This window comes from Dreissena polymorpha, chromosome 14 (assembly GCF_020536995.1).
Source record: "Dreissena polymorpha isolate Duluth1 chromosome 14, UMN_Dpol_1.0, whole genome shotgun sequence".
Classification (NCBI taxonomy): domain Eukaryota; kingdom Metazoa; phylum Mollusca; class Bivalvia; order Myida; family Dreissenidae; genus Dreissena; species Dreissena polymorpha.
The window spans coordinates 55,337,568-55,351,493 of NC_068368.1; the positions used below are offsets into that span (position 1 = coordinate 55,337,568).

The following is a 13,926-nucleotide window of genomic DNA, read 5'->3' on the forward strand; positions in this document are numbered from 1 at the left end:
TACAAAACGTCAAACGGTAGGCATAAATTGATTTAAACAAATATTTTGTTGTACGAGAAACACGTAGTTAAATTAGAATGTTTAAGTGTTCTTTCTAGTACATTTAATGAGCGCATTATGCTAAGCTCATATTTCAACACAAAGCTGATGTCCATTTTTCTCCCACGCGTACAGGATAATAACTACTTATGCGATTCCGACGGCTCGCCAATTGTACTGTTAACACCACGTTGTCTAGCCGACGATGCCGGTGAGGATGCCTGGGTTCTGATTAACTTCAGAAATATTATTCCCGAGTCTGTAAGAATACAGTCGCGTATTGGCAGCGACGTGTCATGCTACTCGAATTCACACTATTCTGAAACGAGCTCCGCTTATTCAGATACGAGTTCCACAGATTCAGATACGAGCCTCACATATTCAGAAACGAGCTCAAATGACAGCGGCGAGGAGGTCTCTGTGAACCCTTGCCATGCATCTTATTATAGTCTTTGGAACCACAGAGTGCGAAGAAGCATTTTTCTGTTGGAAGAAAATCCATTCTCTTGTAGAATCTTAGACAGAAGCATTCCTTCATCTCTAAATTCATCTAGCATCTCAACGTCTTCTATCTCCCTCTGTGTTCCCGTTGAAAGTAATTCTTCTCCTGAAGCAAATAGCCAAATAGAAAATGAAAGTGCATCAAATTCTGACACTGAGGTTAATAAATTCAACTCTCTAAGTGAAGTTAAAGAAGATAACGCGGCAAACACTGCGTGTTCCAACGAGGATACGGATGAGACTGTCGTTGACAACAGCTGTGCCTGGTTTTGGTGCAAGTCAGACAGAGAAGAGGCTACAACTGTCGTCGAAAACGCGAGTTCTGTACACACAGTGAATACAGAAGAAACACAAAAGGCACCAGTTGCAGTTGAATGTTACAATACATTCAGCAAGTCCAGAAAATTCAAACGTTAAAGACGCGTTGACGGATGTTATTGTAGAACAAAGGAAACGCAACAGGTCAAACATCTCTAAACTGTTTAAGAGATTTTTGAGAAGAAATTAAGGAGAAAACAATAAAATTAAAGAAAAAACAAACAAATTAAAAAAAAGAAAACAAACTATTTAGATAATTTTTTAAAATAAAATAAGAAGCAGGAAGCAGAAGCAGTTAGATGCTTGAATGGATTAATATCTTTCAGTTTTCAGAATGTTACGACTTTCTTGTTCTCTTTGTTCCTTTCCCATGCAAAACTGTATTGAATAGCTTAATAGTGCATTATCACTAAGTGAATTACAGACTACGAGTGGCGTGTAAAAATCGGTTGTTTACTACAACCTAACAAACCAGAAACTAGATTTAAAGTACTTACAGTGCATCCAAAAGTGAATGTATGATAACCCGCGTATTAGGCACGTGTTTTAATCGGGATTTTAATTTTCTGTGGTGTCATGAAAAGCAATCCCCGACCACCAAAGTAATATTCATTTTGCCGGAAGAATACATTTAACATCAAAAATCGCACGGCCATGATGCAGATGACATTCCTACCTTTGCTACATCCTCCTACCCCGGAAAGGATGCATTCCCGAGCACCCCCGGACCCCCGGAATAGTAGCCCGGGAACGGAACCGCCCAATGCGTATGCAAGACGAACAATACCAACCAAATACATGCCATGTGAGTAACCCTAAAAATTACATTTATCTCGTTTAGTAAAATAAGATTTTGTTTTGGTAGTTTTCATGTTATATAGCAGAGATAGTAGGGTAATAGCATGAGTATTCTGGGGTTGTGGGCCGGAAATTTGCCGACGAGATGCAGGATGCTGAATCGGAAGTTGATCATTCGAGAAAAGGTCAGACTTTATTTTCTCTATATAAGACTGGAAATAAATGTCAGTTTAACTGTTATTAAGAATTTAAGGCTTCGTTAACATTTGTGGAAAGCCTATTCAAAGGCAAGTCTTATACCGAATTATTTTGTGGTGTAGGTTGTTTGGCTATAACTATTTTCATTAGGGTTAAGTGGTTTTCTCAAACGCAGTAACGAGTAAATAAAATGGATTGCGTTTCGTTTGAGGTGCTTGGTGCATTCCAGAAATGTCGTTATTCATTTAGGAGACTATAACCCGTGCATTTCAAAGTTTTGTATGATTATATAAACGTAAAGCCACATAGTTTGTCTCTCCTGATTTAATTAAAGGGATATTATGGGCATCTAACAGTTTATAGGTGTCTGTCGCAACCGTTGTTTAGTTTTGGTGTTTTCACTTCATATACAGGTATTTTTGTTAATGCAGCATCAACATACTAAAACAATATGCCGGAAAGAGAAAAATAATGCATTTGAATATCAACCGTACTTACGTTTGACAACTGGTCATGCATATACGATGTGAACCTAAATTTAGTTTTAGTGCAGATTCGTTAATACGACACAAAGACACAATTGTGTTTTAACGATCATTTCGCCTTACGGGACTGGGTGGGTCACGTAAGATATCGGATATAAAATATATTTTTATAAACAACTGGTAGCAAGATGAGTTGCAGATAATTGGTCAGTAACCACATTTTAACTTACTCTTTTGACCTGTTAATTCTTTTCAGCTCAATTCAACAGTGAAAAATGCCCATAATATCACTTTAATAACAAAGTGTTAGATTGATGACTCACCGTCCTCCCGTTTTACAAATGCGTTGCTCTATCATTGAGTTGTTTGATTCGTATTTATATTATTTTTTAAACTACCTTGTCATGATACATATATTTGGTGCAATTCTTTGAATTAGTTCCGTGCATATGATTTAAACGCATGATGTTTTAAAGCTGATGAAGAAAGAAGTTCACTGAAGCTGTAAGTAGCTGAGTTTAAATGGAAATTGTGTTCAATCTTTTTTTAATACTGAGTTATGGATATCATACTTGATTTTGTTTAAACTCGTGCAACATTTAAGTTAGTGGAGATAAGTCTTCATGCATATGTTTGGTTAAATATCCGCCACATTTAATGTTTTCAAGTAGTATCAGTTTTACTTGGTTTAGTGAATGTTTAGTGTTTCTTATTTTCTGTATTTTCAGACGAAGTATTTTTTTGTATTACCGCTGCGTTGTGATTTGCAAGAAGTGGATGACTTTTTATTACAGCTTTTATATTCGATTTTAATGACTGAAGTACACTATTTTTAATGTACATGTGTTTGAAAATTTTGTTTTTATTGTCTATTTCAGAAGTTGGTTCACGATGCTTAAAATGCTTGACTATTTTTTTGTTACAAGCAAAAATGAATATGACTTTGAGTTATTTGCATGATTTGCTTAAAGAATGCCTGATATTTAAGGTTTACTAATATCTGCTTATTTGTAGAAGTTTCGGGAGTTGATTGCGGCACCGAGACACATGTCTTGAGGCACGGGTTCTCATACGTCCCGCTGCCATTAAAAAGGCGAAATATAAAAACGAGAAGTATGGTTTCTTATCCCACTCGCAATACCTGCATCGCTCATTACTACCGATTATTGTTTGGAGAGCGCGTGAAGTCATGTGCATTTCTCTTGATTGCTGGTTGTGGATAAAACTTTACAACCGCCTGAGATTTAACTACTGCCTAACAGTGTTGTACTTATGCGATACTTATTTAAGGTTTTTGTCTGATTGAATTGTATAATATTGCAATATTTACCTACCAAACATGTTCATGAGTTAAATAATATATCACCTCTTACAAAAATGACCTAATGCGATTGGCTTAGAGCGGTCACGTGCCAATGGTGTATTTTCCATACACCCCGAGTAATTTCCATACACCCGAGCAATCGAGTAGTCGGTTGCGATATAATCGTTACACAAGCATTAACTGATGGTGTATGGGGTATACACTATTTCTTTTATACCATACGCGAGCTTCTCTCTCTTATGGTATGAAATTACTGAGGGTGTATATCCCATACACCATCAGTTTATAACAGTGTCACTTAAAATACATATTTAGGCTTGTTGTTTTTTTTAATTACGTTTTGTATTGTTTCCGTTCTTTAGATAGAAACCATTGACGGTCACACACCATTATCATTCAACATTATGGTTCTGTGTCACATATAATGTTGCCTAAACATGCGGGGGCAAATATCCACGTACAGACAGATGAAATTTATTCAAGTATATTCAAAGAAATCAACAGTGCATCTTTACTGGTTGATTTGTTAACGAGCTGTGTTTGTTATATAATATTCATATTTTACAGGTAAAAACAGCTAATCAATTTACAGTAACTTTATATTTAACCGAGTGTATTCATGTTTTTAAATTAGTAAATGAAAACTTTAAGTATTTGTCTATTCAATCAACCGGATTCATAGTATGTCGTGGAAACCACTCCATGTGTAGACCGGTGATTTAAAGTAATTTTGTCATTTTTGCATTTTGAAAATCGTCAGTGATTTAGAAATAATCTGTAGCACCAGATATATTCAAGGCATATACACTTTTCAATATGAACGCGACCTTTCCATGGGGATGTAAGAGACAAAACGATATTTTCCTATCATGTGTTAGTTTTTTTTAAATTATTTTTTACTGAAAAACAATATCCATTAATCTATCGTGTTTTGCATCTTTTAATTTTAAGTTGAAGAATCAAGATGTATATTTTAAGAAAATAAAATACCGCATTCATGTCTATATAAGATAAAGAGAGACTTGCAAATTGTCGTGTTAGACTCATTGGAAGATATGTGTGCTTTGCAGATATTGCCTCTTGTCTACTGAATATTTTAGGGAAGTTTATATTTGGAAATATAATCATTTCTATAATTTCAATGTTAGCACACTTGTCATTCTACTATCAATTAATGTTTAAGAAGTTCAATATTCTTTTGTTTTCGGTCTCACAAATATGGTATTTCATGCGGGATTGGTGGTGCGTCAAAATCTTAATAAATATGTATGAGAAAAAAAAATATTCGATTGATGGACAATGATAATAATGTAATTTGACAAATAATGTTGATGATGATTTAACAGTATTTTGAGAATAAATAATCATATATCTATTCATAACTCTGAGCAAATGGCTTTAATTACTACTGCAGCGATGGCGATCAACCATTGGTAGATGAACAGAGAGTAACAGTGAACACGGTGCGATATTGGTGTACCAACGATGCTTGTGGTAACCGCCGAAGCCAGTGTTCTGTTTGAATCGTCGGTCAACTGGGGATGGCCGATGCTCCGTGAACAAGGAAGCATGTGTTCCGGACACTGTTGATATTAATTCCTGGATCATTTCTGGACTTGATGTATGAAAAAATCTGCGAAAAGAAATAGTGGTGATTGAAATGATTTTAAAATAAAATTGATTAACTTGATATTTTCTATCGTTATTTTTAAAATCTCGTGAAATATAGCCATTTTTATCGATACGCCATATTTTTTAAGTGCAATACATTTAAATATTATATAATGCATCACATATTTTTCTCCATAAGAATTACTATAAAAAATGTGATGAAAAAATAAATAACCTCGAACAAATTATTTTGGAATACTGTAATCATTGATGCAGGAGATATGAATAGTAAATGTACATATTTCTAAGATTATGTCCCAAACGTAAATCTTATATCGTACATAATACATAATAAACGTACTACATAATTGGTAACATATATTAACGAATGAAGTTATTTATATAATATATCTTTTTTGGTTGAGTACAAGGTTGCTTCCTCCTCGTTGTTCCGATGTATACAAGACTTTTATACTCAATAATCAGACCATTTTTCTATAAAATTTATATGTTAATTAAAAAGAGCAATTAACTCGGCTCACAATGGCACAACACCGCTAAACAGATAGATGTCATGATAGTTTAGTGATATATTTCTGGATTTTTTCTACCACATAACAGTGAATATGATATATTTTCACAGGCTTATGGTATCGATGTTAATACTATTTTCGATCTTATTACACGAACATCATAATGCAGAAAAATCTATCAAATGAATATATCGATACATTTCAACGCTACCGCCATAATGGAATGAACATTGTAATAACCGTTTTGAGAGAAAATGTGATAGATATATCTTTTGAAAACAAACCGGGCTAACAAGATAATAAACCATACGGACTTGAGTTATAATCCTTTTTTCTTGCAAGACTAAATGGCAAACTTGATTTCAATGATGCTGGCTTCTACGATCTCTGCTTCCACCCCATATTTAACTTATTGAATATAGTTGACTTTTTCTCCTGTAAAACATTTAGTAATATTTCGAAAATCCTACTTTCAAGTAGAGTACCATAGTGCGCAGGACCAAAATCTTCTATTTAGAAAGATCCCTTACTTTCATAGTATCGGTTATGTTAGCTTGTTTATGGGTTAATATAGTGGCTTTATCAAATGATTTATATGCCGCTTATTTTTAATAAAATGTAAACATATTTTAAGAACAGCATGAGCAATAGTATCGTTTTTCCATTATGTTACTTTTTTAGAACAAGCAAATGCGCATAGTAACAAATCTTAGCAACCAAACAGAAGGGCCGAAACTATGAGACAATTGTACATGAAACAGATTGCTAGCAAGTATTTTGTCCAAACATTGCCAATTTAAATGCAGTTTTCGTTGTTATATCCAAGAATACACATTTAACTATAGATTTACATGTTATTAAACATGCGCGTTTTTGTATTTGTTCACTTCCAAAATTCGTATTCATTAAGAGGGCCGATACTAGTACGGATAGACATTCGATTGCTGTATCAGGAGAAGAAGGAAATGTATCCGACATCAGTTATGGCCCTTAAACTAATGTAAACAAATATTCTAGAGAAGTTAGTCTTCGGTTTTATATAAGATCTATCAAGTAATAGGTTTATCGATCATCTTTCGTTTTTAGCCACTTGTACATCTCAGGACGAGTGGTATCAAAGAGACGTGAATTATCAAAGCCAATCGGAGTTGTTAGGCGCTCGATAAATTATTTTGCGGGAAAGTTGTGTACATAACAGAGCAAAATAAGAGTCACGCATTAACTTAAAGACGTATTAAATCGTTTTATAATGGGTGTAAGTATTCCCTTATATATGCACAGTCTCTTTACTTTCATGAATAAAATCATACTTGTACTCGGTACAACCACTTTCATATGTTTTCGCGACCCTTAAAGGGACTCGTTCACAGGACAGGCAGTCCAACTTGTTGACGCTCTCAAATATTAAGCTACTTTTTATATTGGTAATATTTGGAGCGTACAACGGCTGAACCATTCGAATAATGTTGGACATTTTTCCTTCTTTGTCTATATTGTTGCGCAAGGATTTTGTGCGCAACATTCAAGCCCCGATATCAGACACTTAAGGACATATCACTTTCTGAAATGGTCAGAAGTGGGTGGGGTAATGTTAAAGAATAATTTCTAATATAAGCATGCTATATTAAGTTTGGAACAATATGCACAATTAAACAAGCATATACTTCAGTGATACATGAACCAGTTCTAATGAAATCTTTCAAACAAAAAGAGTATATAATCACATTTTTTTTCACCTCAAAAAACACTTTCTTCAGTATTTTTTCAGTATAGTGCAACTGCGCTTTTGAACGGTTAGAAAATGTTGGATCAGTGTGGGGACTTCATATTACAAACGCACGGTTGCACTTTACTGGAAAAATACTTATTTGTTTAAAAAGATCATGATACCTTTAGGAAACTCTCACGAATGAGCGGGCTCTCCACTATCCCATTACAAATGGTGAAATATTTAAAAAGACATCATAAAAAATGTTAACTGGGTCGCACTTTATTCTCCCAACACAGATCTTAAAAAGTCACGTGGTATAAGCACCGTGGTAATGTTATTTTGCAATTTTACGCAAATTGATGAAAATTTAAACTTTCTGGTGTTTTGGACTTTTCCCCCGACAAGACGTTCCAAAGAATTTAGCCCATATGAAAAGTATCTCTAAATTCTTTGCACGTCTTATAAAAAAGACTACAGGACAGGTTGCTATTCTAAGACTATTATTTACAAAATAAATCTTATATCATAGCTTCCATGGCTTTTTCCCCATCTTTATTAAGCGGCCTTGGCTCACTCGTTTTGTGAAAATTGAGTCTCCAATTAACAAATTGTGAAAAAGTGAAGTTAAAATGCCTTGGATACAAACAAGAAATATTTTCTTCTGATAAAGCACTCCTTCTAAAAAAAAAGATTTTGTACTGGTATAAAATGTTAATTTATTTTTGTTGAGTAAAAAGATGTCACTCAAATAAAAGTTGTATGGGTAATGTAGCGGATGGGATATTTTTAAACAATTTTTCTCCACGTTATTTGCAAAAAAGTTCAAATGAAGACAAACATAGTTAAAATTCTTATTGGAAACCCATCTCCTAGAATAGTAGTGCCCATCAAAGGCTTGTCTGTGTGAAAACAAGCTGGGAAGATGTGCAGTTCATATGATACATGCCAGAATTGTTCAGGTCCGAATTGGGACATTCCTTTAAAATTATCGGGCCATTTGCCCAAAAGGTGTGACATCTAATACGATCCAGTGATTTGTTTTGCTTTTTTTTGTTACAGCCTGTGGCATTTGGATTGGGAAAATTAGTGCGATAAACCATGTAATTGGGAAAAATAGCCCGATAAACCATGAAATTGGGAAACATTATAAATATGATTATAAGAACAGAATAAAAATTGCTAAGTTCATGTTTGACAGCATTTTTAACCAGGTTTTCCGAAGGAAAAAACTGGTTATTAGATTGGCGAATGCGGGCGGGCTGGCTGGCTGGCGGGCTGGCTGGCTGGCTGGCGGGCTGGCGGAATAAGCTTGTCCGGGCCATAACTATGTCGTTCATTGTCAGATTTTAAAATCATTTGGCACATTTGTTCACCATCATTGGACGGTGTGTCGCGCGAAATAATTACGTCGATATCTCCAAGGTCAAGGTCACACTTTGAGTTCAAAGGTCAAAAATGGCCATAAATGAGCTTGTCCGAGCCATAACTATGTCGTTCATCGTCAGATTTTAAAATCATTTGGCACATTTGTTCACCATCATTGGACGGTGTGTCGCGCGAAATAATTACGTCGATATCTCCAAGGTCAAGGTCACACTTTGAGTTCAAAGGTCAAAAATGGCCATAAATGAGCTTGTCCTGGCCATAACTATGTCATTCATTGTGAGATTTTAAAATCATTTGGCACATTTGTTCACCATCATGGGACGGTGTGTCCCACGAAAGAATCACGTCAATATCTCCAATGTCAAGGTCGCCACGACTAAAAATAGATTTAAAAAAAAAAAAAAACTTACAAAGGGGGTTAATTTTTTTTGGTCATTTCAAAAGTTCAGTTTGAGTTTTCTCCTTTTATCAGATTTTTTTTTCACAATGAAAACCTGGTTTTGTGACAATTTTGTCCCTTGTTATATTATAAAGTGTTGCTTTCATGTCTTCTTACAATGTTTAGTTAATATCCTTCCACATGCATATTAAACTTGCAATAATGTATAGATTCTTCAATATACATGTACCATAATGATTTAATCATAATCTCTTTAAGAGTATGAATTTAATTCAGGATGTTTTTTAAAGTAAAATATGATATGGTGAAAATATTAACAAACACGCTTTTGTGTTCTTGCTGTGTTAATGTTGATAATAATTAATGTTGTATTAAATGGAGCTAAAATAATACATTTCATTTGTTTACCTTTTAATATCTTGCACAATTGACATCCTCAGTTCAATGCTATTTCACCACGCTATACAGTGTGATAAAAACATAATAAAGCAGAATATGCATATGAATCTGAATATACACAGATCCACTAACATATAAATCAAATCATGTTTGTCTCTTTCCATTTTCGAACGGTTCTCGTCTTAAATGCTTTTACTTTGTGAACTCCAATTTCCCAACACAGATTTCCGTGACACACATTCACTGTGAACATTTCTAATAAATATTTGTTGTTGTTCATTTCAAACATAGTATTTGGTTAATTGACACACACATTAAATTATCTCCTTAAAACCATGATATCCGCTGTTAATTTTAGTGTTATTTAACATTTTCGCTGCTAATCGCAAACTTCTCGTCTGCTTGCGGCCATCTTGGACGTGTGTAAAAACAGGCGTTAACAATCGGGATACATCGACTATCGTCGGTATCTTCCGCAATATAGAGAGAGATGTGTGGATAGCAACGTAAAATCGTATTCTGCTACATTCGCGAACATTCGTAAGTCTAGTTGTCATTTGGTGAAGACTCGACAAGCTCGATCGGCACTCGTTCTACGAAATTAAAGCTAAATGACATTGTAATCTTATTGGCTTAATTGGAAAAATTTGGTCATTTTTTGGGAAATTTTGGTCAGATTTTTGGGAAAAAACGTCATTTTTTGCAATTGGGAAGCAGCCAAATATCGGCGGTAATTTTGGGCAAAAACAATCACTGCGATCAATTATTCAACCTTCACTGCAGTCAGTAATATCAGTATATGACCTACAAAACATCATAATTCCTGGCCAAAAGTGACAATAAATGTGTTAAAGAATTTCATGAACACAAACATTCTCCTTTTTCCAGAAGTATTGTGCACACACATGTGATGTGCACTATGCGGATGACTAGTGAAATGTGGTGCATGCCTCTATATGACATCTAATCGGAACAGAGGCCCCAATTGAACATGTGTAAATCATGTTATGCGAAGTGTGTGCATCAAGCATTGTTTTTATTCAACCAATCATCAGTTAACTCTAAATTTAGATTCATGCAAAATGTACACAATATTTTTTTGAAAATCAGTCGAAAAGTAAATTTATATAGAACATCAATGTGTATTGGTCAGTGGTCAATTTGTTTGATATACAAAATTGGTGTTTTGACAGGTTTTTTAGCTTCATGTGGTATAATACACAGAATACAGCGTAATAGTACTTTTGGACTTGATTGGGCCCTGAACTACAAGCAGCTGGCTCTTAATTAACTATGATGCATCTATCGATAGCAATTAGTAATTACAAAGACCATTGTGTGAATGCCTGATGAAATCAATATGCTGATAAATCGCTGATACGGTGTCAGAAACAACACTGATGCATGCGAGCGGTAGAAATGGTTTGTTAATAGGGGCAATAAAGGGATTAGCGATGGAAAATTTTAGCCAGAAGACGCTTGAATAGGGAATTTTATTGTGAACTTATAGAACATACATTGTTTTTTACGAATGTTGTGACATATTGTCTCATATGGGAACACTGGGACAAACAACCCCAAAAGCAGGACTGTCCTGCTAAGATTGGGATGTCTGGCATGTATGGTGCAGTATAACTTTTAATTGATCGTTTGTCAACCACAAAATTTTATTGCTCCAGATAATATCCATTATTCTCATAGTATGGGCCCTCATGTATCATGGCTTTAAAGAAAAAAGCCCCACAGAAGTGCAGGGCAGTCAATTTTTTTCAATTTTCAAAGTTTTAATGTTAATTGTTTATTATGATTTTAGTACTTATCGATTGTTTACTTTTCAGAGAAAGTCTGTGAAAGCAAAAGAAAAGAAGCTGAAACGAAAGGAGGTTTGTTTTTACCAGTCCTGCAGGTCCCTCTAAGTTTCAGGGTACTTTTAAAGCTCCTTAACGGCGTTGTGGTTTTTATATATTTAAAGAGAAATTGTGCTGTTTCCCAGTGGCACAAAATTAAAATGTAACACAATATCAGGGTTCGACATTAGCTTTTTTTACAGCAAAACCGTCGGACCAGCTCCTCTTAAAATGTACTAGCCCGAACCTGATGTCTACTAGACCATAAATGACATAGCAAATGAACACAATTGTGTCATGTAACTGTTTAATCAGGATTTATCAGTAAATAATCAGTGAACACCAGATTTTTTATGCATATAGTAAAACAATAAAATAATCCTTTTTTTGCTATTCTTCGTCAAATTCAAGCCATGGGAACTGACTCGATTTTCCATTTAGGATAAAATTGACGTTTTCGTGTTTCTTCATATTTACGTTTCGTGTCAGTTAAGCGTCGGATTCTTTTTTTTAACTGATTTGTCAGACAAAAATCCGAACTTGAACACAGCCATTCTTTAAATTACATTATCTTGTCTGCTACGCACAAAATGTTTGCATTGACGATACCGATTTTCGATAGAAGTCGTAAAATTATGCTCTACAGTTTTACGTCACTGCAGAAAATCATTAATATTCATGACAACTTGACCAATTGAAACAAGCAATTTCTACAGGAAGCTCTCCTTTGCGTCTAAAATAGCGATTAATTATGTGAATGCTCCACGTTTATTTAAATATACTAGTTTTGTTTTAATGTAGATAACGGATACAAGAGTAATTTTACACATTAAAAGTAAAGGTTTTCACAGCAGTTATATATAGTTATATGAATCAGTATAGATTTTTTTTTATTTATGGATGACCAGTCGGACAAGCTAGCCCGCAGTTTTACTAGCCCGACCACCGATCTTACTAGACAATGTCTGTCGGACGTGCCTTAGTGTCGAACCCTGAATATGGATTAAGGTTGCCTTTGTTGTCTTAATTTGGAGACATTGAACTGTAAATATCCAGTCCATTATCTTGGCCAACATATTAAACATGGCGTATTAACATCCATGAAAACTAGATTTCAGTGTTTTTTTTCACCATTTTGGGAATGGGGCCGGGTCCCTGTGGATTGGGAAAATTCGCAGCGTTTTGACTAAATTTGCGAAATTAGTGTTGTTGTTGTTTTGCTAACAAATGCTTCAAAATTGAGGATACAAGTGTGTCCAGCATTATATTTACTACGGTTGATCTTATATGGATGGGAGATGAACAAAATATTGTTCAAAAAAATTTTTTTGTTTGTTTGTGGTTCCATTGGGAATTTTTAGCTCCCATTTGGGAAAAATATATACTTTTTCTATTGGGAATGGGTCCGGTGACCGGACACGATTTTTAATGAAAAAAAACACTAACAGAACTACTTGAGACATCACCCCTATCCAGGTACCGTCCCATACGCCATTTATAGTCTTCTTTATTTATGGAAGCTGTTTTCCCTCAATGACTGAAACTGAATGTTGTCTGCACATAGCAAAAAAAATGAAACTTATAGTTTACACAATTTTTGGAAGTTTTTTTCCAAAAAAAGTATTCTTAATCATAATTTTGGATTTATATTTACGGCTGATTCATAGATTTAAATATTTGTTCCCATCCCTAGTTAGAAGTTCTAGCCTGATAATGTAGCTGTTTAGTTAACTTGGCTCATGGACTCCATTAATTCAGAAACAAAATAACACATTTGTGATTTATTTCAGCTGTGAAATGTAGTTATATACTGTAACTATTTCAGGAAAGTGCTCGCTTAGCAATATCAGTGGCTAAAGTTGATGCTGCAAATAAGGTAATTATGTTGCATGTCTACAAATAATAAATATAATAGCATATTAATATTAAACAAAAATGTATTGCTCCCATTTATATAGGAGTGAATAGCAGTCTAATTGTCCATCTGTATGAGTGCCCATATTTCCATGCCATAATTTCTATCTCAGCCATAACTTTGCCATTAGATTGATGGATTAAAAAAAATGTGGTAAATATTGGCCATGATAAGTTGACCTGTAGCATGTAACACACGTTCCTCTACTTTACCAGTAAATATTAAACTATGGAAGTCAAAGGTCAAATGTAGCCAAAAACAGCTTAAAAAATTCCTGTCTCAGTCGAAATTGATTTTGATGGATTATAAAATAACTATTCAAATGTAAACCATCATTAGACTAAGTCTATGTATTGTGAGTGATGCCTGTCACCATAACTTAGAGGTCAAGGGTACCTTTACAGGTCAAATAACATCGGCTCATAAAACAGCTTTTCCAGACTGTAAAATTGTTATTCATT

The 13,926-nt window shown here is 34.5% G+C and overlaps 1 protein-coding gene across 8 annotated transcripts in view; it reads left to right on the top strand.

Annotated features, from left to right (window-relative positions):
• Positions 1–13,926, top strand: part of LOC127856950 (N-alpha-acetyltransferase 40-like) — a 34,983-nt gene that overhangs the window by 2,043 nt on the left and 19,014 nt on the right. The window contains exons 3-7 of one of the 8 annotated variants that reach the window (XR_008038254.1): positions 175–1,663; positions 3,354–4,230; positions 5,078–5,314; positions 11,542–11,586; positions 13,376–13,426. Coding sequence is in view for 1 of the 8 variants with exons in the window: in XM_052393161.1 (XP_052249121.1) it covers positions 7,057–7,062; positions 11,542–11,586; positions 13,376–13,426 (102 nt within the window). In the remaining 7 variants the exon portion in view is untranslated. Of the gene's footprint in view, positions 1–174; positions 1,664–3,353; positions 5,315–6,908; positions 7,063–11,541; positions 11,587–13,375; positions 13,427–13,926 lie in introns of those variants that run through there. The other 7 variants (XR_008038256.1, XR_008038257.1, XR_008038258.1 and 4 more) reach the window with 7 other exon arrangements.